The 24,791-nt window shown below is 37.2% G+C and overlaps 2 protein-coding genes across 5 annotated transcripts in view; one reads left to right on the top strand and one right to left on the bottom strand.

Moving 5' to 3' along the window:
* The window catches only part of sh3rf2 (SH3 domain containing ring finger 2), a 30,299-nt gene extending 7,803 nt beyond the window's left edge, over positions 1 to 22,496 (top strand). For 2 of the 3 annotated variants that reach the window (XM_088931895.1, XM_088931896.1), the window contains exons 4-11: positions 4,058 to 4,327; positions 8,054 to 8,344; positions 14,722 to 14,855; positions 16,321 to 16,491; positions 18,043 to 18,299; positions 18,778 to 19,100; positions 19,420 to 19,679; positions 20,906 to 22,496. In XM_088931895.1, coding sequence (XP_088788021.1) covers positions 4,058 to 4,327; positions 8,054 to 8,344; positions 14,722 to 14,855; positions 16,321 to 16,491; positions 18,043 to 18,299; positions 18,778 to 19,100; positions 19,420 to 19,679; positions 20,906 to 21,116 — 1,917 coding nt within the window. In that variant the 3' untranslated portion in view covers positions 21,117 to 22,496. The remainder of the gene's footprint in view (positions 1 to 4,057; positions 4,328 to 8,053; positions 8,345 to 14,721; positions 14,856 to 16,320; positions 16,492 to 18,042; positions 18,300 to 18,777; positions 19,101 to 19,419; positions 19,680 to 20,905) is intronic. The other variant, XM_088931897.1, reaches the window with a different exon arrangement.
* plac8l1 (PLAC8 like 1) lies at positions 22,341 to 24,739 on the bottom strand. Of its 2 annotated transcripts, none has more exons than XM_088931903.1 (4): positions 24,652 to 24,739; positions 24,127 to 24,331; positions 23,606 to 23,742; positions 22,341 to 23,300 (listed from the first exon to the last, which is right to left on the bottom strand). In XM_088931903.1, exons 2-4 carry the CDS (start codon positions 24,251 to 24,253, stop codon positions 23,169 to 23,171), a joined length of 396 nt encoding a protein of 131 aa, XP_088788029.1. In that variant the 5' UTR covers positions 24,254 to 24,331; positions 24,652 to 24,739; the 3' UTR covers positions 22,341 to 23,168. The 2 variants fall into 2 exon arrangements, with proteins under 2 accessions (XP_088788029.1, XP_088788028.1); XM_088931902.1 differs by having other exon boundaries at positions 24,127 to 24,286.
* Positions 24,740 to 24,791: the final 52 nt, after the last annotated feature.

Below are 24,791 nucleotides of genomic sequence, written 5' to 3'. Positions count from 1 at the left end.
ATAAAAGTTTGATTTACTTAGTGACAGAATGTAATGCACATCAAAATTAGTAAGAAAGCCACACAATACCTTAAAATTGATGTGTCCCATACCTACCTTATAGGTAGTCATTAGAGGCTTGCAACAGAAAAATCAAGTAACAATCAAATCCTTTACAGGCCAAAGAATTACATGCTAGCTTGGCAATCAGAAGAAATCCTATGAGAGAAAGGAGTTTGATACTTACGGGTGTGCTTTTCATTTAAAACAATAATAATAATGGCTATGCTTTGTACTGTAGGTGGAATTAAAAAAAGCACAGACAGTCTCACTGTGCATGTCCTTAGTTTTCATGTGTAGACCTCATCTCATGGTAAATCAAGTAAATTATTAGGTTGGAGTGGAATTGAATGAGACTGCTGATGGTAATGAAAGACCCAGAAAATCCTCTTCGAGACAGATTTGAAAATGATACAACGTTAGAATCAAATATATGAGACTTGCAAAGCAAGAAAGCTTGCTTTTGAAGGTGAAAAACAAAAATGATGCCAAAGAACAGTTTGTTCAAGCCAAGCAATTGTTTTTTTTTTTGCTGGGAAGAACACAAGCCATTATTCTGATTTCTGTTTTTCCTGTAAAGCAAATAGTTTTAAAAAATAAGTCATTTCTTCTGCCTATTGAGAAACTCATTTGTGAGGCAGGCACTTAAGGAGAAGGAATAGGTTGTGGTTTATGTGGCATAGACATCAAAAGACAAGAAGTTAACAGCACAGGCCTCATTAAAGCTGCCAAAAGATTATTCCTAAGTGAGTCCCTGCATTATGTCTGGACCTCTTGTAGAAGTCCCTAACATGGAAGTATATCATTTTTGCATATTAGAATGACTTCTCTCAGTCTGTTCATCCAGTGTGCAGAGAAAATGATGATACTGCGAAGAGAACTCTCCAAATAGTAACAGTAGTTCAGTTGTGGCAGAACCACTGTAGCAAAGCATGAAATATTCATATGCATTTTAAATTACCTATGAAGTAAGCCAACATATAATAAGTCAGGACCGGGTAATTATGAGGTAGCATTTCAACAGTATTTGATTGATGTAGAGGATGTTCATTTTGAACATTAAAAAGAAAATGAGGCTCTAAATTGCAAATCTTGATTCAGCTGTTTGTACAGTATACTTATGCAAAGCAGCAGATCCTAAAACATTAAATATTTAACCATTATAAGACATGTCACTTATTAGACTGGTAATATGGCATGAATAAATAATTTGCTCATCAAAGATTTAAAAAGAAAAGACTGATTGCTTCTCAAGTGATGGACTTTTTTTGATTGCTTACAATTTCAGAAAGATAATAGCATTTTTTGCAAAACGAGAAACAATCGGATAACCAATCAAGTGACAAAAAAGTAACAACAACAGATAGATCAAAACTAAGTTCTCTTTGGTGGGTTTAACAAATACTTGACCTTGCCCTGATTTGTACGCTACATTCATTAGATGGTTATTCAGTTGTGATAATGCAATAATACATATACAGTAAGTGTAATATAAACCCGATTTGTGATTTGTCATTCTCAAGCCCTGAAAATGTGGCTTACAAGTAGGATTTTACTCTGAATTGGTGATCTTGGAATTGTGAACGTTGTACTTTAAAGAGCTTAAATATCTCTCTGATATCTTGCTGGTGACGAGGCACAGTAGCAGGCAGCCAAGAAGCCAGCATTCCTAGAATAACCTTTAGTTATGATGTTTGCCAGGGCTCATTCTCTCTCAAACGAGAGCAGGGACTCCTTATTAAATAAACTAAGATATTAGGGAACTGTTTTCTATCTTAAACGTTGAGATGATGTGAATATTAAAAAAAGCTGCTGTATTGCACCTTAAGAAACCTGCAGGTCCCCTGATCCAGCTAATCACATTTTAGAAAAACAGAACAAACTGTTGAATGCGAATGTTCATCTGTGTCCTTAAATGTAAAATGCTTGTGTTTTTTGAAGAATCCTGAAATGTCTCTAGTGATCCTGCTACGGCTCTCGTGGTAGGTTGAGAATCACAGGCAATCTGCTAATGGTTCTTTTATTTTCTATCATATAAATCCAAGCCAATGCAATAAACAAATAAATATGATCATTTACTGGAAATTCCTTGTGAGGTATTGTCATATAACTACAAAGCAGATACTGTATGTTAATATGATCGAGGTAGGCTGAGTAGGTTTGAGGCTTCATTTTCTTCCTGCTTCAGGCTCCCAGTTTGTAGTACAGTCTGTGAAATGTGGCGCTCCATAGTCTACTTCACTCAGACATACTCCTGGATCACGTTTTCTAAATGTATTCCTTCTGTACTCCACTGGTTTCATATTGCATTCTGAGTTTATTTTTAAAAACTTAGGGACTTATAATAATCTATTGAACAGCTCTGCAGTGTTGGCTTGAAGTGATGTGTCTCTGTGCACCTTCGCGTATCCCCCATTCTAACAGACTTTGATGGAAACCCTCCGGCGAGAGTTCTTTGTAAAGCAGAGTGTGATTCTACAGTAGTTATTGTTGTTACAGTAAGTTTAAGAAAAGACATTTGTATTAAACACAACACTGAACTGCTGAACATGGTAGATTTAGCCTGTTCAGTGCCCATGGATGAATTCCCTGTGTACATCCATAATGTGCAAATGTTAACCACAAAAAATACCTCCATACCTATATTGGTACTGCAGATGGTATAGTATGGTAAGCCTGACCCCACAGTAGTTGTATTTGACCTTTCAAAGCCTCCCTTGGGGGGTGAGGGGGGGTCAGATATGGGTGCTGTTTTATAACTTTAAAACAAATGCGAACCCTTAAACCTTGAACAATGAGACAGTGTCAGAGGGTTTTTTGACCCTTTTTTTAACTTGGTACAGGACATAAGTACAGCAGCTAGCAGCTGGGAGCTATCCTCCTATCTGCACGAGGACACTACTCCTGACTCCTGTGCCACCTCCATGGCACCTCATTACCTCGTCTCCCGGTTACAGTAGCTTAATTGTTTTTGTTGCATTAGTCTGGGCTTCCATTATACCAGAAACCCTTTTCTTTTTTTGAATTACAATCTTGAATAATTACATCAATTATTTATTTGGTGTTTCTGTGGATTTTATTCATGTTTTATTCATGACTGGCTTGTATAACAGACTTTAAACTGCAGACCTGCTTTACCTTATGTTTACAGGCAAACAGTGTCAGGGGTTGTGTTAGCTTTTGCCATGAGTGTACTTTATTCATCCCTGATAAGAAATGTTCCCGTAAATACAAACATTTACCGTGTGTTGTTTGGCTGGAAAACAACTTGCATTGCAAAATTACAAAAATGCTTTGTTTGAACGGTATCTTTGCCAACAAAAACTGTAACAAGGGAAGTGTGTTAAAGTGAAGTGATATTCACCAAACACCCCAAGAAATGTCTTCTAATGGTCTCTAGACTCTTGACATGCAAAACAATGAACTGCATTGAATTTTCTGGATATAATGCCTTACAAAACACACATTGTTGTATGTGACCTTTATCAGAATAGCCTAACCTTTGTGTACAGTAAATGCCTTCTGAAAACAATTCAGGCAAGCACAAGCAGGCTTTCCTCTGTCAGCTGTCACCAAAACAGTTGTTAACATTTTTGGCTTCATCCAAGCATCAGTTCTTTTATTGCGTGTGTGGTATGTCCTAAGCAAAGAAAACAGCTTTAATTCACCACAAATAGAGCCAGGGAGGGCTGATGTTTCAACAGCTGCTGTCTGAGTGGGAAGACCACAAACATTCCCTTTTGGAAAGACCATACATTTTGAATAGCCTGTCTGGATTTTCCTCATCTTCAGAGCCGAGGAGTGTTTTATGCTTTTTTTCTTTCTGAAAGCATACAATGCCCCTGTATGTTTAAATGGCTACCACCGTCCTAGTCCAAGATGGATATTTGATTTGTCTCTTTTACTTATCAGGCAATATTTGTCCAGTATATCTCAGGGAAGGGAAAAATAATATATTTTATGAACCTTGAGTTAAGAAATATAATTAAAAAAATGGGTTTTCTCCTTTTATTTCTAGGTTCCATGCGCCAGGGCTTTATATAATTACAGAGGAAATATACCTGGAGGTTTGAACATTAAACTGGGAGACCTTGTCATCTTGCGGCAGAAATTAGATGAGAACTGGTACCACGGAGAAGCCAATGGGACCAGTGGGCTCTTCCCTGCCAGTGCTGTGCAAGTCATCAACCAGCTGCCCCAGGTCCTGTGCCCATCGAGACCTTTGTATGATGCTGAGGTGGGGGGGAAGGACAGGGATGAAAATAAGATCACCCTGTTGTCTCCAAAGGTCTGTGACTGGTTAATGACATATGTTAATATTTATATTAATTTGATTTTCAGTCTGTGTTGCCTTCCAGTTATACCTGTGTGGAAAATCAATAATTACAGAATGAGCTTCAGGCCCCCAGATTAGTTTGCAATTCTGTTTTCAGGGAATTGGACTGGGGTGTCAAAATAAGAACTCACTGCTATTGCAAATAAGTCTGTTAATAGAAATGATTAATAGAAAATGAGATTGAGTTCTCATTGGATTTCATGTTTATCCTTTAAGTATTTTCTTGTTCCTGAAGAAGGTTGCATATGAAACATGCCACATCATTTTTAGCACAAGTTAGTTTAATGTGTTCAGGTGCTTCCGTTTATGTTTAAAGCAGAACATATAGTGAAAAATAAAATAGTGTAGACATAAAATGAGCCTATACAGTACAAATACGTATATGTTTCTAAAAAGTCAACAGAGAAATCTCAGTTTCGCAGTTAGATTATGAATAGGTCATGTCTCTTGACAGATCATAAGAAATACAGCTTATGCTTACTGAAAAATCACTCTTAGCCCTTTTTTTAGACCCCGAAATAAAAGAGACTCATGTAAAGTCATGAGTAGTTACTTTTTGCTCATTAATGATTGTCAGTTGTGATGCTGGACACAAGGCGGAAGATCATCCAGTTAATGTAAACCATCAAAACGCAAAAAATGAGGCAGAGCGCTTGTCTTCTCTTCCTGCTGCGGAAAATACTTGTCTTCTCACTGCCCCAAACTCCCTGAAGCTTTTTAAATGGTGGGTTATTTTAGAAAAGAAGACCCAAAAGCACATGCGATTACATCACATAATCTAAAAACTGGGATAAACGTGTCTGTTGCACTGGGGAATTGAAAAGGCAAGACATCCATTTTGTTTAAAATAGATGTTTTTTACAGCTTTGATTATCATACCTGCTAATATACAGTATTTGAGAATGAAAGTGCACTGGCAGAATACTGTGCTCATCCAAGACTCTTAACTATAAATAACTAGTTTGTTAATGAGGCTATTTGACAGGAAGGATCTGAGTTTTAAGGGTGTGTAAAGAGCAAATATTTTTGTAACTCTGTAACTTGTTGAAGCATTGGAGACTACTTGGAGATTTTGTGGTTTAGTGGTTGGAATCAGAATAGATGATCTGTAACCATTCCACCTAAGTTCAATGGAAAACTATTATTTGTGAAGCAATGCAGGCATTCAGCTTTATCAAAACACCAGTTGCCTCTTGGGTGAGGATTTGAGGCATATAACTATAAGTCAGTGGGACATTCTTAATATTACCTACCAGCTACCTGATTCACGACCTCTACTTTCAGTACTAAAAGCATCCTTATGTTTTAGCTGTGGGTGCTAGCATAAGCAGATTTTTTAGAATTAATTCATCCTTCTGGAAAGCTGAAGATATTGCAGCTCTGGTGTTCAAACCCTCTAGTCTGCAGTAATTCATCATCTGAGTTTATGTCTTGTATCATGTCAGAATTACAGATGACTATCTCGAATCAAATAATCTCAAGAGCCTTGTGATAACTTTGCGTGAACACTATACATAGCTTGGTATGTTGCAGTTAATATTTGTGCTTTTTGCTGTGTTCAGGTGTTGTTTTGTATTGAAAGAATACATTTTGAATCTCAAAAACATTGTTTATAAACCTCAGTTTACAGTCAAAGAAACAGCGGCTTGATTAACAAATCATGATTAGTGATTTCTAGGCATTCACGGCATCAAGCAACATTATAATCTACTTGTGTCAGTTCCCTAAAATTCTGTTTTTAGAAGATAATTATTTGAATTCTAAACAGCTCTGTGCTTTGAAGATCAATTGTAAGTGTTTGCATTCTCTGTAAGGTGTTTTTGTCACTCCGAAGTGCTACATTACCATCCAATTAATTGAAATCTCTTCAGTGATCTTTAAAGATATTGCTAAGGGTGACTTTTAAAGCCTAGAATAAGTAAAGTGCATTAATTTAAATTAATCACGTTAGCTTAAAAATCTAGTAAGCTATATTAGATCTATCAGGGTTACAGGTAAGCACAGTATTAATCATTTATTCTTCATCTTACCTTGCATACAGTTTTAGATGCTGCAGCTGAACAACATCTTGTATATATACAGTATACATTACTTCTGACATATGGGAATGCAAAGCTGGAAACGTGATCGTTCAACAGAGACCATTTTGTCTGAGTCTCCCAAATGCAGTAACATCTCAAAACCCAATAGAAGTATAAAATATAATGCAGCCTGTAGCTTACTAGCGCTTATATAATTCTTCATCTAAGCCTCCTACATTATTGGACCTCATGGAATCTGCTGAACCAACTGTTTCAGTAAGAGCCGAAAAAGCTTTTCTTTTTTATACTTCTTTGTTCTAGAAAAAAAAAACAGTAGTTACTTGTTGCAGTGCATTTGATACATGGAAACCTTATTGAGGCATGAGCTACAGTATGATATCTTCTAGATATTCTATTGAAGGTTTACAGCATAGGCACAGGCTTAGTTTTTTTTAAAACACAAGCTAATTCCAATTACAGAATGTCAATGGTAGGCGGATGATTGTTATTTTATTGTCATTTCAATAACAGATGAAGTGATATAGGTCACATGATGTAGTTATGCTACAAATAAGTTTGGAAGCACAAATATGACAGAATATGAAGATGTTATAATTTGCCAGTCAGTGATTTTTTTTTTTTGCTTACCTCTCCACCTCTCCATCCTATTAGTAGACACTTTGTGCAGAAAAACTGCTGACTTACAATGTGACCTTTCACAGCTATCAGATCAGATCGAGTTTTCTGCTGTTTTCCCCAAACTGGATTTGTTCCCAGATCCTGGAGGTAATTGACAAGATGAGCTGATCCACCCTGCTGCTTTTATGATAAGGGCAGTTTTTGTGCAGCTCACCATTCATTCTCACACAGCATGTGTAGAATGATGTACAGCTGTTACGATATCATTGGTTTTCCCCCTCCATAATAGACACATTTGTCATTTAAAAAGTAAAAAAGAAATGCCATTGTTCCTCACTTAATATGCCTACAGTCGTTCAATACATTCTGCTAATGAGGATTTCCCAGCGGTTACAAAGAGCTAGATTTCTGGTAAAAGTGATGTTAAAGACAGAATACACTTTGCTGTAAGTTCTGTGCTGTTCTGTGCTATTGGAGCCAAGACAGGTGAAATGCCAGTGGAAATCATCAATGCCCATACATTTACCAACATCTGCCAAATTTTAGATAAAAGGGTATTATTTTCACAAGTGATTGCCATCTTTATATGCATCACAGCGACCGCTTTATTCCACCAGTGCTGGGAACTGGCGTGTTAAGACACAGAAATGCTTTTTTTTTTCCTTGGTGGCACACCAACACATTAAGGGAATGCATCAATCCAGACTGCCTGTTTTAGTTATATGTGTCAGTCCACTCTGCCTCTTTAAGTTAACAGCACAAGGCTTGCCCTGCCACCTTCAATTAGCTTTGACTTTTAGAGCAGAGGTAAATGAAAGGGCAAGATAACATATCAGCTAAGTCCCTAAAGATTCTGTAAAGAGCTGGGGAACCAAAGGTATCGGGTAAAACAGAAAGTAGAGAGAAGATGAAGGTAGCAGAAGAGCAGATGGTAAAATACGAAACGCAGTTTGTCCTGTAAAAGTCTCTCTCGGAAAATAAAAGGAGGCACAACGTTTTTTGTTTTGCATATTTTTAGACGGGATCTGTGAAGCATACCGAGACAGCAAAGGCAAACGACTCTCCAGAAACTCGCAGCAGATTTGGGGATGGCAAGACCAGCGCTGTGGTTGGCCACACATTCAGCAGCACAGAACCGCGGAGTCCCAGGGAGCTCTTAATGACCAACGCCCTGAATCAGCTGAACAGGCTATCCCAAAACCCCTCAGTGGAGCGTCAGCCTCATGAGATCAGCTCTCCCACCTTCGGCAGCTCTAGCAACCCTGCTCTCGTGACCCAGCTGAGCAGGTATCTCCCGGAAGACTCACAGGTAACACTTGCTGTGTTGTGCTAAGATGGGGGAGGGAAGATTCCAGAGACAAGCCTAAATGATGCTCTGGAGCTGAATAATACAATTATATGTAGTAGGATTTTTCAGAAAAAAACTATTTTTTCCTGAATGTTGTCTGTTGTGGTAGAAATACATAAACTGATTTGAGAAAAAAATATTTGTTTTAGACTAAAATTAGAAGGAGTTAAATATGTGTAAGAAAATGTGTATTGTTATGAGATACAGCATACTCTCATGATGGCTATTAAATGGCAGTGACAGATGTATAGGGTCTAAAAGGAAAGCTTTGGTGGTGTTAAAGATTTTTCTAGAAGATAATGTGAGCTGAGAGCATTTCATATCTGTAACAGCAATATTTATTTGTGAATAGTATTAAAATACAGTGTATTTATTTTCGAAAACTATCTTTGTTGCAACTACCAAACTTGTACTTTCATAAATCTGCAGTGCTTTCTTAGTCTAGTGGATTTACTGCCCTCATTTTCTTTCTGGGTTGTACTGTATATTTAACGACAAAGAGAATGTGGTTGGAGGCAATACTCATTGAGGTATGGTGATAAACATATGAAATATGTCAATTTTGTTGAGTCTAGGAACAGCTTATGGAGGCAAAAGATAAAGACAGAGATAGGGTCAGGCAAAAATAAAGCACATTTGTACATAATCCAAATTACACACAGTATATTAAACATTGCATTTTGACAGTCTATCCAGGCCTTTCCCTTCACCTTGACAGCAGACACAAATCTCACCAGTTGCAACAGACTCAGCCTTTGAAAAGCTCAATCATACTCTCATAAATGTAGTGCTTTATTCTTTTTCGCCTTGCTTGATCAAACATTCATTTATGCCTAGATGTGTCAAAGCACTCCAAAAGATCAGCAGGCAAATTGTGCAGGCCTAGAAAGCTCCAGCCGTTAAACTTAGGACAGAACAGCAATTAAAACAAAATAAGTGGTTCAAATTACATTTCGGATTTAGTAGTGGGTTTTATCTGTCAAAGCCAGTGGGTTGAAATAAGCAATTTGCAGGTTTCCAGCCACCAAAAAATTATGAAAAATTATGTGGAGATCATATCCCAGTTCCTCTAACAATGCAATTTCTCTTCTCCACCTCCGCCTTGCTCCAGGTTTGCAACGCTTCTAGGGAATTAGGTTTCACGTGTTACACAGAAGAAGGGGGAAAATAAACTAGTGCACTAATGCAACTCTTCTTTAGTTCAGCTTTTGATCTGAATAGTCAATTTTCACTTCCTGAAATGTGACGATAAATGTTAGGCTTTGCAAAGAGTAAATACGAATCAAATGTCGTACACATCCAAGCCTCACTTTTTGGAGAGTTAACTTTAATTTCACTTAACAAGGAAAGGGTGCAAAACATAGTATGGTGAAGTATAAGCCAGACTGAAGAAACTAGTCATCCTGTTTTAGCTAACTTGGTGTAGTATAGATTAGAAAGATGATTGGCTGCCTAATGTAGTGCTTATAATTATTTCACTGTTTCTTTGAAAACAGTTACTGTAAGTTGCCTTTTGTAAGTTCCTGAAGAATGAAGGAAGATCGGTATAAACAAAAACAATATTATTTCTTATTTATCCACAGAGGAAGATTTTTAAAGTGTAGAAATCTTGGCATTTCTTCGTTCTTTGGTCAAAAGAATTACAGTATTTACAAATTGTCTTGCTAATCATTAATTACTGTAAAGAACTGGGAAATTGGAGACAAGCTAATACAATATCACAGGGCTGCATGTATGCCAGAGATACATAAATAGCGTGGGAGGGACACTTGCTAGTGGAATAAAAATAAAAGCTGCCAACAAATCCTAGGGCTGATACTCTCAGCCTGTCAGAAACCATTGGGGAAAAAGGCCAGTTTTGTTTTCTCGTCGGTACATTACAGTCTGCAAAGCTATCTGCGTTTTAATTACAATCCTCAGTAAGAATTGGAAAATGCAACATGATGTGTATATACAGTATATATAGTAGGTTTGTTTTTTTAATAAAGCTTTGAGTAAGTGATGAAAATGGGATTTAGTCAATCTAAGTTAGACAGCTAGATAGGCAAGAAATACATCTCTAAAGTTCCAATGTACAGTACATGTTACAGTCTAAGAAAAGTCATGTTGTTGCATAAGTGTGTTTATAATGAATGCAACCAAATTCCTTGTGCTAGAATGGTTTGGGGAGGCAGTAAAGTGTTAGCATGGCTGCCTCGCAGTGCTGGGCCCCTGGACTGCTGTCTTCGTGGAGTTTGAGATGCTCTGGTTTCCCCCCACAGTGCAAAGCCATACTTCCCCCACAGACATGCAAATGTAGGTTAACTGGCCTCTGGGAAAACTGGTGTGAATTTGTGCCCCGCCTTGCGCCCAGCTAGTGTAGGATAGGCTTGGATAGACTCCAGCTCCCCCTCAGCCCTGAATTGGAAGAAGCAGTTAGAAACTGGATACATGGATAGAATGGTGTGCAGTGCAAAGAAATTAAGGAGCCATTAAAGTATCGAAACCAGGATGATATCCAAGTGAGTGTATTTTTTAGTGTATCTGCATTGACATGCTGAATGTAAGAATTCAACTTACATTTTCAGCTTTTTGTTGCTGCAATTATTATTGACAGTAAATAGAAGAGATTTTATAGGTAGAAGAATGAATATCAGTGCTTTTAAAGGTCTTTAATTTTGTGTATTTCGGCTGCATTAAAATAAAGTGATCTCAACTTTATTTAGAAACTTTTTATTATTAATAGACTTTTTTGCTATTGTAGTTTTCTGCTGTGAACTACAAAAATGGTTTAAACAATATTCTACAGACATTTTGTTGCATGTCTGCTGTTCCCTCGTTTAGTAGATATTTCAAGGTTTTAACCTGTGTTTACCTGTGTGTGTAGTTTACAGCTACAACTTTCAATGAAACCATCTCTTGGTGTAAAATAATCACATGTTGATTTCTTGGGCTTTGAACTCACATTCAAGATCATTTTATTTATTTATTGCTTCTCAGCAGTTTATACCAAATTTAGGTTTGGCTGGTTTTGAAGAGCCGTAGTAGTCAGCAAAATGTCTTTTCAATTTTCTTTTTTCAGATGAAGATTATAAATACTGAACCCCAGTGATAAGGAAAACCTCCTTGGTGACTGTTTTTATAAATAATCAAACCCTATTTCAGTTCAGCTCCTCATCCTGATCAGGAGATGTATACTGTACTGTAGCTGTAAGATGTTTCTGCATTGATGTCATATTTGCTGATCCCAATGCAAGCAAGCTGCTGAGTAATCTGTCTTAAAAAGCAATCATTATTCAACATTAAAACATTCCCAAACAGTTTTTTTCCCAGAACCTTTAGGGAATAACATTTCTATTAAGACTTTTAAGGAGAGTCTTTCATTTTGTTCTGCTGATCTTGCTGAAACATCATATGCAGTATAATGTAAGATTGACGGGATTGTGAAAATAGTGATTAACATGTCTGTGTTACAGGCCTCAGCTGCTGACAGTGCATGCACTAAATGACCTTGATCCCCTGAAACAATGAAAATTCTCAATTGTATTTGTGAGGTTTGACAGTGAGGTGTTAACATATCATAGAAAAAATCAGCTGTATTTTATGAATATTACAGGTTGTATGTTTTATTCTGCAGGCATATCACTCTCGTCTACTTAAATGGTCAATTCACATTGTTGTGCTTGAATCAGTTTATCTAATCATTACATTGAGATTGCATTGTACAATGTGTAAAAATTTCCAGTTGTTACTAGCATTCTGAATTCAAGGTAAAAATTATTTTAATGGGCCTTCATCTTGGAGATAGCTGTGTCTTTTTACCTTTTGAGAGTGAGTTTCTGGCTCTACTAAGGTTTAAAATGTTAGCAAAGTGAACTTTCCTCAAAGATTGAGGTAGATGACCAGTACTGGGTAGATGTCAAGCCCACTCTCATTATAAATGACACTATGTGTCATTCACACTCTCATAGATGTGTCCGGGACACTTGTGACTCCAGCTTGAACCCGATTGTCACAGGTCTGATGCAGGTCTGCACTTTTCAGAGTAATCTTTAAAAACTTTGCCCATCATCAGTTAATGCATGTACAGTATAATAGTGTGTCCCATGATTGAAAAAGAGTACTTCACCAGCACTTTGTGAGCTTTGGTCAAGAAATTGGGTGGGTGGGATTCAATGTTTTTTTTTCAGTCATGTGATGTTGGTTGCACCTGTCCAGAATTAAATCAGTCAAAAACTTTTTACAGTATTCTCTGGCTGACTTTAGATGATTAATGCTCATGTTGACTGGAAGTCAGACACATGCACAAACTCCCCTTCATTCTTTGTGAAGTGTACCATGTTGAATGGTCATGCTGCTTGTTATCTTTATGATTTATATTGAGATAGAAAACCACAATGACCAAAACATATCTTCTGAGTCATACAGGAGGATCGACACAGTACAAACATGTAATTTAATATTTGGTTCTCTTTCATTGACTTCACCTGTAGATTGCTTGGACTGGATTACATTTGTGTGAATTTGCTTTCAACCTTATTTCAGCTGTGTTAGCAGAAGGATTTGTGCTCACTGACATCGTGCTACAATTGTGTCTTTCTACCATCATAGCCTCTACCTAAAAACCTATTGCATATAAAGGAGAACATGGACTGAATTTAGAACACATTATGTCTACAGTATGGGAGCATTATTTTCTGTAAATAAGACGATAAAACCTGGTTATCTGCATTTCCAGTGTCCATAACATAAAAAATTGAAACCATTATTTGTGATTCAATTATATGCATTTGTCTGATATACTTACAAGTCACCAGTAGCTTTTCCCTCTTTCAGCCTTGGGAAAACTGGGTTTAGTGTGGAGCAATAACAACAAAAGGGTCCACTATAATGGCTCTTCCATGATTTTTCCCCAAACCACACACAGCTTGGACACATCCTTCACAACACATCCTGTGGCTGAGATGTATTTACAGGTCTTTTATTTTCACTCTCTTTTAGTGACTTTAATTGTTGCTTTCCTCATAGAAACGCAGCTCAGGTCTGATCAGCAAGAATGAGGAACAGCATGTTCAGTTAATGATAGTCTATTCAGAAACAGTAGAAAATCAATTCACCTCTCTTCCTGAAATGTTTTAAGGTTTCTGGGAATGACATATTAGTGCTTCCGATTTCCTGTTGCTGACAAAGCAAAGGGGGCACAGACAAGTCATTGCTTTATTCTTTTGAGATTTCTGTGATCCACAAAACTATAACAAATCATACAAATGATGATAATTAGAATAAGAATATGTGAATGTGGAAAGAATTCAAGAATAAAAGGAAAATTTAAACCTATTTATACCTGTATCTGAAGGCCAATGTCCAATTCTTTACTTTGTTATTTTTGTTAACTTTATAATGATTTTGACATCCAGGGAGGCACAGAGGTTAGCAATTCTGCATTGAAGCAATGGGGCCCTGGGTTTTATTCCAAACTTGGAGTGATATCTGTGTGGAGTTTGGATGTTCTCCCATGTTCACATTGGTTTCCTCCTGGTACTACAGTTTTCTCCCACAGTCCAAAAACATACTTGTAGGTTCATTGGCTTCTGGATAAATAGACACTCACACCAGAGTCGTTGTGATTGCCCTGCAATGGACTGGCATCCCATCCAGAGTATATCCTGCCTTGCACCCATTGCCTGCTGGGATAGGCTCTGACTTCCCTGCAACCCTGAATTTGAAGAACCAGTTAGAAAATGTACAGATGGATGTTTCCTTGCGCTGAATTCACCAACATTGTTTCTTAAGAGATGTGAAACACAGAGGTGTTGCGAAATATATCTGGTTGTTTTCGGCGTCTGGGAAATACTGCTTCTCAAGCATTGCTTCCTTCACTATGGTGAAATTGTAAACCATCTATTTTGGAAAGTGTCATAGATTTGTATGGGGAGTACACCAGCAATTTTAGGAATTTCTGTTAAAAAATGCAATTCGAAAATGGTTTGCTTTTTTCTACAGCCTTTATCAAGCACCGGTAACTCCTGCAAAGACAAATCTGTAAGATGAACAATGTTATTGACTGAATTCCTCAGAATTGACTGTTTCATAATTTGCAAGACATTTTGAAATCTCAGAATGTACGCATTGAACTTTTTTCCTTTTAGGTTGCATGCTGTATATTTTAAGAATGTTCTCTTAATAAAATATCCATTACTTACCTTGTTTAAATCCTATAAAATGCAAGTCCTGCTTGACTCTGACTAACCTTTTTAACAGCAGTGTTTGTAACTATATTTGAACAGTGTATGATGCAGATAAGGAGTGCATAGCAAACACTTTAAGAAAATGATCCCTCTTTAATGTGTTTGATTTAGGTACCTAGCAGTCCTGTTGAAGGAACAATTGTCGCAGATTCTGCACCAGCTTTCACCATGGCTTTCATAAACCCACAGTCCCATGCTACTTCTGCAGAGAATAATCACTCAAGGCAGCAAATTTCCATCAGTGTGTAAGTAAATCTGACCACTTAAATGTGTAAAATGCCATGTGGACACAGTGTCCTGGTGAATGAACTCCCTAAAGAATTTAAGAATTGAATTCACTAAGAAGGGTGATCTTATTACAGGCTGGAAAAACCTGGTGATGATTGCTTCAGAGGAATGCACAAGAACTAAGCACGTTGTAACATAGCCAAATTAGAGAGTTAAATCGGCTGTGCTGAAAATCTCCACTGTTTAACAAATGTAATTTCTTTTTAGTTATAGCTGCCTTAGGATATTTGGTGCGGTCTGTTTCTTATACTGTGTGCTTACGTTTTGCAGAAAAATGCACATCCAAACAATAGTTTAAAGGAGGCATACAATTTTCAGTAACGACATTATAACAATCATATACTATAAATTCTTATGTCTAGAGACATGAATTTGAATGCATTTTCAATAGTGTTGTGGAAACACTAAGGAACAAGTGGGTTAAGACAAGGAATGATACAAGATGTAGATTAACATCTTTTGTGTAAAATTGAAATGTTACTTAATAAAATGTTATATCAATATGCTAATGCCATTAATTGTCGGTTTACAAAAGTGCCACTCTGCCTAATGGCCTACATAAGTATAGGCAGTGATACTATTTGTACAACATTTTTGTATGTGGTGAGCACTATGGGTACTGGGAAGGAAATCTCACATAACAAAAACCAAGAATTGACATCATAAGCTGATGCAGGATACTCTGACATATTGCAACCCAGTGTCACATGTAAGCTAGTGCTGTATGTAAAACTGTGTGATTCCTTTAAGAATTTGTTTCTACATTCCTTACTATAGATGAGCTAAAAAGTGAATTTGTTTTTGCTTTTTAAACTGAGAAGAATCATCCATAATTCACCCCAGCAGTTCATCACCTACCTACATCCTTGTCTCCCTTTCCATGAAAGAATAAAAATATACCTCTTAGCTGTTCCTTTTCACCTTTACAATAGCACGTACTGTATTATACACCACATGGAAAATGACAATAGCCTCTTATATTTATTATATAAAGTCATTTTTTGAATGTCAATGTATCACTTAATCTCCAGTCTTCTAATATTAAAAGCTTCTTTGGAAATTAGTTTTCTGACTAATTTCTTAGCATGATGTTCTAAAAGGTCTTTTCTGTTTTTTTACAGTAAATTAGTTGTCACTGTCTTGTGTATTGTAAAATATAGGTATTGCTCCCAAGAAACTTCTCCAACATGTTGTAGTTAAGTGTTTTTACAAATAGTCTACTTTGTAATCCTTTCTCTAATGGTTAATTGATCATAAATGAGGTAAAGGTTTAATTTCTGTAGGACTTATGACAGTTGAGCTCATTTAATAAATGAAACAAATAGATGTTCATTATTTTAAGGGAGCACGATACATTTTGGCTGTGCTGTGGGTTCTGTACAGAAGGGCAGTAGCCTCTGATGCCTGGTGTGTGTTTTGTAGCTGTGCTGTCTTGTCCTCTTACAACCCCCGTCGTCCCGAAGAGCTGGAGCTCCATAAGGGAGAGATGGTGGGGGTTTATGGAAAATTCAAGGAGGGGTGGCTGAGAGGCCTGTCTCTGAGAACAGGGAAAGTGGGCATCCTGCCTGGCAATTATGTCACCCCAGTATTGAGGTAAGATAACAGGTTTCATGGCTTTATATAGATTGATACGGTGCTCTCACTAGGGAAGATCAAAACTTATGCTGACTGCCAGTACATAGATAAAATGTAACATTAGGCTGTGCATGTATCTCCCTGTCAATAATGTCAGGAATATGTGATGTCTCTTTGGAACACGGCCAGCTTTTTGAGGTAACAAACTATAGCCTACCCAAGAGCTGTTTGAAATTGTATCTCTGGCTTAATATAGAGAATATTGAAAGAAACATTTGCTCAGAGATAAATCCTCATGTCTATGAGTTGGCTAGTTTGTTTTTTCCGCAAAATGTCCAGCCTACATTGTCAGGCCTATGATTTCTCTTGATCTGTTCAGTTAAAAACAATCCAAACAAAAAGCTGAATTTGGCTGATCTGTAATAATCACCACACCTTCTCCAATGGATTCTGTTGTAGTTCAGGTTAAGTATTTTAGTGTTGTGCATACAGAAAATATGGTCACACTTTGAAAATGTGGGAAGAGCGGAATTTGACGTTATAACATTTGTAGGACGTAATAACAAGGGGGAAATCAGCCTGTCCCCCTTCTGATTTTAAACAGTTTATGTCTGGTCAATTGTCCCACACTTTTTCACATTACTTCTTTACTACATTTAAACTAAACTGCAGCAATACATTTTTGTTTTAATTCTCTAATAATAATAATAATTGCTTACACTTATATAGCACTTTTTTGGACACTCCACTCAAAGTGCTTTACAGGTAATGGGGACTCCCCTCCACCACCACCAATGTGCAGCATCCACCTGCAATAGTAATGTTATTATCCAAGTAATAACATTATTTGTTGTTATACTCATCGGAGGAAAATAATTTTCAGAGACATTTTGTATAAATCAAAGAGAAACATCTTTGAAATACAACAAATAGAGCGGCATTTTGAGGGCTGTGAGCTATTAAAAGCCAGATACAGCTCATAGAGATAACGCTCATTATGACATAGTTGAACATGGGCATTGGCAAGGAGCTGATGTAATGCTCTTGCCTTCCGTTGCCCTATATGAACAGACACCTGACATTGATCTTGTGCCTGCTGTCTTTCAAGGGAGGCTGGCTAAACTTAAAAAAGCCCACTCTCTGCAACAGATTATTAATTTGGATCTATAAAAAATAGTGTGATAGACAAGACTATCAGTCTTTTCTTATTTACTTTAATAAAAGTTACAGTATATTATCAGAGTCCATGGTCTACGTTTTATGGTATACTGAATTTGTTCCCACAGTAAAATGGCAAATCTGTAATCCAGATAATTACTAGACAGGTTTTAACAGTTATGTCTGCCTCTCTGAGCCCTCAATCGGGCAAAGCAGGTTATTCTTGCATTAAGGGATTAAACTATGAAAGAGCATACAAAGAAGAAAGTTGTGAATGAAAATAATGTATCACAAAGTGACATTTCTCAAAGCACCTTTTCTTCGTGACTTAAATCAGAATGGTTTCCTACTGCATTTGTAAGTGCTTATCTTGAACAGTTAAACCCTCTAATGCTATTGACCTCAAAACAGAACATCTGCCAGGTTCCTTGACCTCAAATCAGTCCCTGCTCAGGCCGGAAAGAGGTCTCTGACGACTAAACCTCCAGTCGCAGCGATTGCCCTGGATAGAATTACTCCAAATGGGACGACAAGGCCAGACTTCCAGGCACACTCTGTTGCCATGCCAACCCCCGTGCTGTCAGCAGGCGCAGCGAGAGCAGCAGCCCAGCAGGAAGGAACAATGGGGAGAGGCACAGTGAGGCGTGCCTTTACTGCTCCTCAGAGGGGTAAGCACATTGGGAGCAAGCTTCGACAGGCGTCGGCCAGGGTGGAGCTCTGTGTGGCTCCTTACTCTAGAGGCAATGCAAAAAGCCTTTTCTCCTGGATCATGCAGTACATTTCTATCGAGAAAGCCTGGCCTAGATATATGTTAATTTAACATGCAGCTAATTTTCCTCAGTCTGAAGACTTTTGAATAATTTGCATTAGAAAGTAAAAAATTGACAGGACAGTGAGTTTGGCCCTAGATACTTTTTATGAAAGTATGAATACTAACCCCAGAGCAATATGTAATATCTATTAAACACAGGTGCATTCTTTCTGGGATATTTAAATCAAGTTCTTATCATTTTGATCCAGCCACTGTAAAGAAGCACAGTTTGTTACAGTACATACTCATATGAGATATGATTCAACTAGTTTGTTGTTTCACAAAGCCCCTTACATATGGCAGTAAACTGAAAGAATGTTTTCATGTGTTGTCAGGATCATCGGTAAAGAGTAATAGTTCTTTCCAGAAGCCGTCCACTTTGGTTGCTCGGCCCCAGCAGCCTCACCCCTCCGGGATCACAGTGCAGACACACAACATCGCCTCTGCACCTGTTACAGCTCTAATGAGGCATAACCAGCCTGCAAGCACTGCTCGGATGCTGTACCGGGTTTCTGAGACAACATCGCCCACTGCTGGCAGTTCTGTGCTACTGGATGCCATAGAGTCTGCTGCTAAAGAGCTGCCTAGCAAACCAGCTACAGCAGCTCCCCACTCCATTTTGATTAAGCCAGACTCCTACAAATACAATACAGAAAAGGTAGCTACTTTGACTGTAAACTAAGATATGCCACTCCCAAGCTCTGAGCAACACAGTTATCGGGAACAATAACTTAAGAACAATAAGTTTTTCTTTTCAATATATTTACATTCTCAAAAAAAGATTATTCTCTGGAACAATACACATTTGTCAAAAATGAAAATGTTGTGGTTTAAGGAGACTCTGTAACTGTTATTTTAAATCGTTTTTTCTAATTGATAGTAAAGTGAAAAGAAACAAACTACTGTATAGCCTCAATTTTTTTCTTCATTTTTGTTCTCTTAATGGAAACATAGTTAACAAAATCTTTTAATTTCAGCCTACAAAAACAGTGCGATTTCAGACCCAGGACTCTCCTCCCTCAACAAGGAGCAGCTCCCAGCCACCAGCAGGACAGACAAACCTTCCCACAAGGCCAGGAGTGTCTGCACAGGACCAGAGAGGCAACCCAGTTCCTGCTGGCTACCACAGCAAGATACCACTATACAGGAAAAGCAGTTCAGCAGATATCTCCAGTCCAGATGCTCCACTGCAGGGCAAGAAGCCCGCTACCTCAGTGTCCCAACCTAATGCTAACAGGTAGTACATCTGATTTAATTGCACCAGTGCTGTTTACTAGTGTGAAAAACAGGGTTCTGGGCTTTATGGACTGTTTCTGATGGAAAAAGTAGAGGTTAATTCCACATTGGAGTTAAAACTAAAGGTGCAACACCTGAAATAGGCACCACAGTCTAAATCTTATGTTTTTTCTTTTTGCTTGTCAGTGTGGAATTAACCTCTGCTTGTTCATTTGCAGCCAACGTGTGCTGACACAGTTCCCCGTTCAAAGCTCTGTTTTCGAATGAGTTGCATTTAAGGGTGGAAGCCAATAAGAGAAACAATAAGAGGGCAGCAATACTTAGTTAAGGCATAATTATTCTTCTTGCAGTGCTGGACTTTTAGCAAAGACAAGACAGATCAGGGTTAGCTAAGGTATGGTCCTTGAAGGGCTTTTAATTATTGTTGTCTTATTATCAGTTTCACTGGATTAGTCATTGTCACTTTTCAAAAGTCAGAATCATTTTATTTGTTCTGGTTAGGATTATTTCATAACATGCACTTTCACACACTGTTATTTCAGTGTTGTTTCACTGTACAGACTGAGTTTTAAAATGACCTGGAAAACACAATAGCCCTCTAATGTGAACAAAAGTAACAGGCAGCACATTGTAGAGTTAACTAAGCTTTAGCTTTTCCTACTTTTGACTTTTAGATTATTGCCACGCACAAAATAATATAATGAAACACTAACTTTTAAAATTCTTTTGTTTAAACTGACTTTGACGCATGCTAGTTTTCTTGATCTTATCAGAGGTTGGAAACCTTTTCTGTTTAAGCTGATAATTATCAATTAATTACACATTTTGGTAAATTAGTCCTTAAATTGCTTCATTTAGTGACTGTGGAAGAATTTAATCACTGTGACTTTTTAGCCTTAAAAAAGGGGGACTTTTTTTTCATTAAACACTTGCATTTTTTAAAAATATTTTAATTTAGAAATCTTAATGAATCTCAGCTGCATTATTCATTTTAGAAAGTAAAGATCCTATTTCAATTTGCCAAGTGCTGTCTTGCTTTGGGTAGTTAAGTGGACTAAAATAAGCAATTATAATAAACCCAAAGGATTTAAAGACTGGTGTTTTTTACAGTGTTTTCTGTGCAGCAGCATTATAGACTTAGTAAAGGAAGCAAGCCTAGTTATAACATGAATGCATGCGGTATGTGCTAGTATTCTAAAAGCAAGGAATTTCATGTCTTCGTTCCAGGTACAGAGTGGTACTGCCCTATGCAGCTCAGTGTGATGCAGAGCTGAACCTGAAGGACGGGGAATCAGTGCTGGTACAAAAAACCCGACAGGATGGACGGTTCCTTGTAACCCAGGAAAAGAGTGGGCAAACAGGGCTTTTCCAGTGCAATATCCTGGACTTTCTTGAGAAACAGCTGACTAATGGTCAGCAAGGGACCTGCCAAAATTAAATTGTATAGAATGCACTGAATGTACTCATCTTACTAAATATTAGTTACAGAACACTGTACAAAACATCACCACAATACTAAAAAAGTTTTATCACTTTAGAACACTACTGTGTAGTCTAAGTCTTTGTGAAAATATTGCAGATGAAAGGCAGAAATCTGCAAATAAAAGCATACAGTGTATGCTTAAACTCTGCTGATGATTGATTGAATTATTGCCATTGGTAAAGAGATGGTTTATACATTTTACACAACTTTTTCTATTTTAGACTTAACATAGGTCACCCACAAATCTTTTACAATTTTGAAGCAAGGCATTGCCTGCATGTACACTGCTGAGGGGTTCTTAGTCAAAGCACTAGACAAACTTTCCTTCGTTGTCAGTTTACTCATAAAGAGCTAAAGAAATTTTAATCTGTGGGACAAATAAGATCCAGGTGACTTCCAAATATTTAAAACATTACAATGATTGAGGGATATTAAACTGCACCTGATTTTCATACTACAGTATGCACAAAATTTGATGTTTTAGCATTTGTACTGGACACTGTTTTTTTAATATTGTAATGTTGTATACAGTACTATTGCTTCAGTCCAATAAAATTTTTATTTATAATTTTGAAAATGCATATAAGCCTTCTATATAGTGTAAACAGTTCTAATGAAGCATTTCCAATAATTGTCTGGATATTCAGATCAGTAGGTTTTATAAAATCCATAACTGGGTCAATATTTCAAAGAAAATTGAAAGGCATGTCATTCTTTTCAGTACAGACTGTAGGCTTTATAGACAATATGAGCCTTTTGTGCCTAGCTTCATCATCATGAATTTATGAAAAGGTACTCTGGGAAACTCTGGATTATTAAAAGTAACAATGCAATATTTTTAAGAAAGACTAAAATAACGATAACCACATCCTAACTGTAAAAAACATGTGAGAGGTTTTTAAAATAAAGTACAATTAAGTATATTAATTTTTCCCATACCAAGGAAATGTGCCATTCTTAATGTGTGCCATCATTAAAGGTTTAGAGTGAATTTAAGTTACTGCATGTGCCATCTACCGTATCTATCCAAATGTTAAAACTATCTTCTACCAGAGAACAGAACACAATATGGAGTGGATACTGGAGAACTGTTTTGGTTGAGAGTGAAGAGCTATCAGTACTGTACATTGGATAATATAAGGGGTAATGATGACAAATCAAGTGCATAAAAGTAAATACTGTTGGTCAGTGTGTTGACTTTATTTTTTAGGAAAAACTGTACATAATTTTTGCACTCCTTAACTTGATTTCTTGGACTGCTCCTCTGTTATGCTTTATTGATGGTAAATAAAATATATCTTTATTAATTATGAAAAATAAAATGATATCTCCCAACCTGATTTTGTACTTTATGGTTTATAGCGTATATTTTAGTTTTCAGTCAATTTTATACCTTATGAAGATGTTACAATTTTATTTTTCATTTAACATTCTACACCTGGCTATTAAAAGTGTAAATTATTGACATTATAAACCAAAACTGTCAAGAACTTTCTTAAATCATGGTTCCCAGGGTATAATGTCAGTCACATAAGAGGAATTGAAAGCCACAAGGTAATTGTCAAAAAAGGTTCTTAATTTAGCTAAATCAAGGATCACAATATATGATCCTTCCTCTAGCAAATTTATGATTTACATGGCCATAAAAGAAAGGACCCTTCTTGTCAAATACAGTATATCAAGTGTTCTCAGCCAGAGATCTGGTACAGCAGTGTATAAAATCAAAAATCTGTTCTGCCAGTGCTTAGACTGGACATAGAATGGTCTGTAGCTCTGCTTTTAATATTTCATGCTTGGCGGCAGCATTTTGTGCAATAATTTGACACTTACTGTAAGTTTGATTTACTTTAACACAGAATCCTGAAAAGGGGTCCTTCAGCAATAGAAAACAACACTCAAAACTGCTGACATATAAAAAATGAAAGAAAATAAAAAAATATTGACCTGCAAATTGAGTTATTAACCTTAAACACAGGAAAGCAGTGGTCAATTGACAGAACAGGAAAATCAGGAGCTGTCTAGAGCTGTTGACACTTGGTACGTCTGAGACTTCAGCCTTCGCTTCAACTCTCGTATCATCTGGCACACAGCTAACGGATAGCAACAGTACACCACAGCCCAGTCTTCACACGCGCTTCCCTGAAAAGGATGGGTGAGGAAAACAGGTCTGTAGCAGCATCTGTGGTGGTCTAGTCACACTGTACTTATCTGAAGAACTAAAATTCCAAAAACTTCAAATCAGTTGGCTTCATAACTGCAATCTAATGTAATATAGTGTGGTGTCAAGTATGAATTTAGCCACAATGTTTTATTTGTTCCTGTCTAATCACTACAAAAGGCTACACAACTGCCCTAAGTAAAAGATAAAGTAATTATCTTGCTACTAGAAAATGCATTCCTGAGCATGGCTGTCCTATCCATATAAATCTGTGAAACAGCCTTACCCGTATTTTGTATTTCTCCCTTATCCCTACACGCATTGCAAATGTAGATCCTGGAAGCATTGGTAAGCACAGGCACTCTCCGTACTGATGGGCAAGACTGACATCTAAACAGCAGGGAGACACTGCACCCACCAGACCTACAAATGAACCAGAAAGCTGAAAATAAGGTTTGAAAACCCTTTTAGCCATGTCCTCAGAGTCAAAAATGTGCTTTCAGACAGTAAGGGGGACAGAGTAACATAGATTAAAAAAAGAAAACATCAGCCGTTTTTTTTCTAAATATAAAAAGGACATAGGTTAACTTTCATGTACAGTATCCCCTCCATTACTGCTGTAAGACTCACGCCAATTCCTTTCCCTTACCTCAGATCCAGAAATTACATTTTAAAATTAAAGTCACTATATCTTAAATGTTGCTCTTGCAAACCACCAATGGTCGTTCTAAGGTTATTGACTTTCCAAATGCTACTGCTACAGGGCCCTGCTGAATCAATACACTTGAATCAATTGAGTTTGCTTACACACAGTTTTGTCACTGCACACGTTGAAGAGACTTGTACTCCAGTCTCCACCTGTCTGTGTTATGGTGGTTATGGTTGTTGTGGTGACTCCCAGGCCAGGCTGAGTGACGACAGGAAATTCGGCCATGGTGGTGCTCAATTCATTAGGAATCAATTAAGCCTTCAAATCCAAAGGGTAGTGAAACATCATTCTTTCAGACTCAGACTTTTGAGTAAGACAAATAAAATTAATTTTTAGAACACAAACGATGCTTTACATGAAAAATTCTATTTGAAGGTAGTACTCAAGAAACTCTGAAGAAAATCTAACACTGTAAGGGAGCAAAACTAAATTGCTGTTTGACTACAACTCTCTAGCATTATCAATTCTGCTTTAGGTTTGCTGTTGTCTGCTTTAATATACTGCAACACAAAATTTCATGAAGTAAGCAAACATTTTAACAGGTAGTTCATACACTGTACAGATATTTAATTACAAAAACAAGCCTATGTCATATAGCATGAAATAACAAAAAAAACACTTACTTCATGAAAGGTTTTGCAGATTCACTAGCAGAAAAACTGCACTTCTAAAGACACAGACCTTTAACAGAAAATAAGGAGAAAATGGGAGCAGTGAGATGAACAGAAGAGTAGACGATAGTCTCCTCTAGGAACAGGGTGTG

The sequence above is a fragment of the Atractosteus spatula genome, chromosome 14 (assembly GCF_055471065.1).
Source record: "Atractosteus spatula isolate fAtrSpa1 chromosome 14, fAtrSpa1.hap1, whole genome shotgun sequence".
NCBI classification, from domain to species: Eukaryota; Metazoa; Chordata; class Actinopteri; order Semionotiformes; family Lepisosteidae; genus Atractosteus; species Atractosteus spatula.
The sequence above is the reverse complement of the archived record's forward strand: the minus strand, read 5'-3'. Positions and strand labels throughout refer to the sequence as shown.

What these genes read in the sequence shown, in the direction of transcription:
- plac8l1 (XM_088931903.1), bottom strand. Translation starts at nt 24,253, where the DNA reads ATGGCCGAATTTCCTGTCGTCACTCAGCCTGGCCTGGGAGTCACCACA. An exon ending in GTGCAGTGACAAAACTGTGT is followed by an intron (nt 23,743 to 24,126) that starts GTAAGCAAACTC and finishes GTTCATTTGTAG; the next exon opens with GTCTGGTGGGTGCAGTGTCT. An exon ending in GGGAGAAATACAAAATACGG is followed by an intron (nt 23,301 to 23,605) that starts GTAAGGCTGTTT and finishes CATCCTTTTCAG; the next exon opens with GGAAGCGCGTGTGAAGACTG.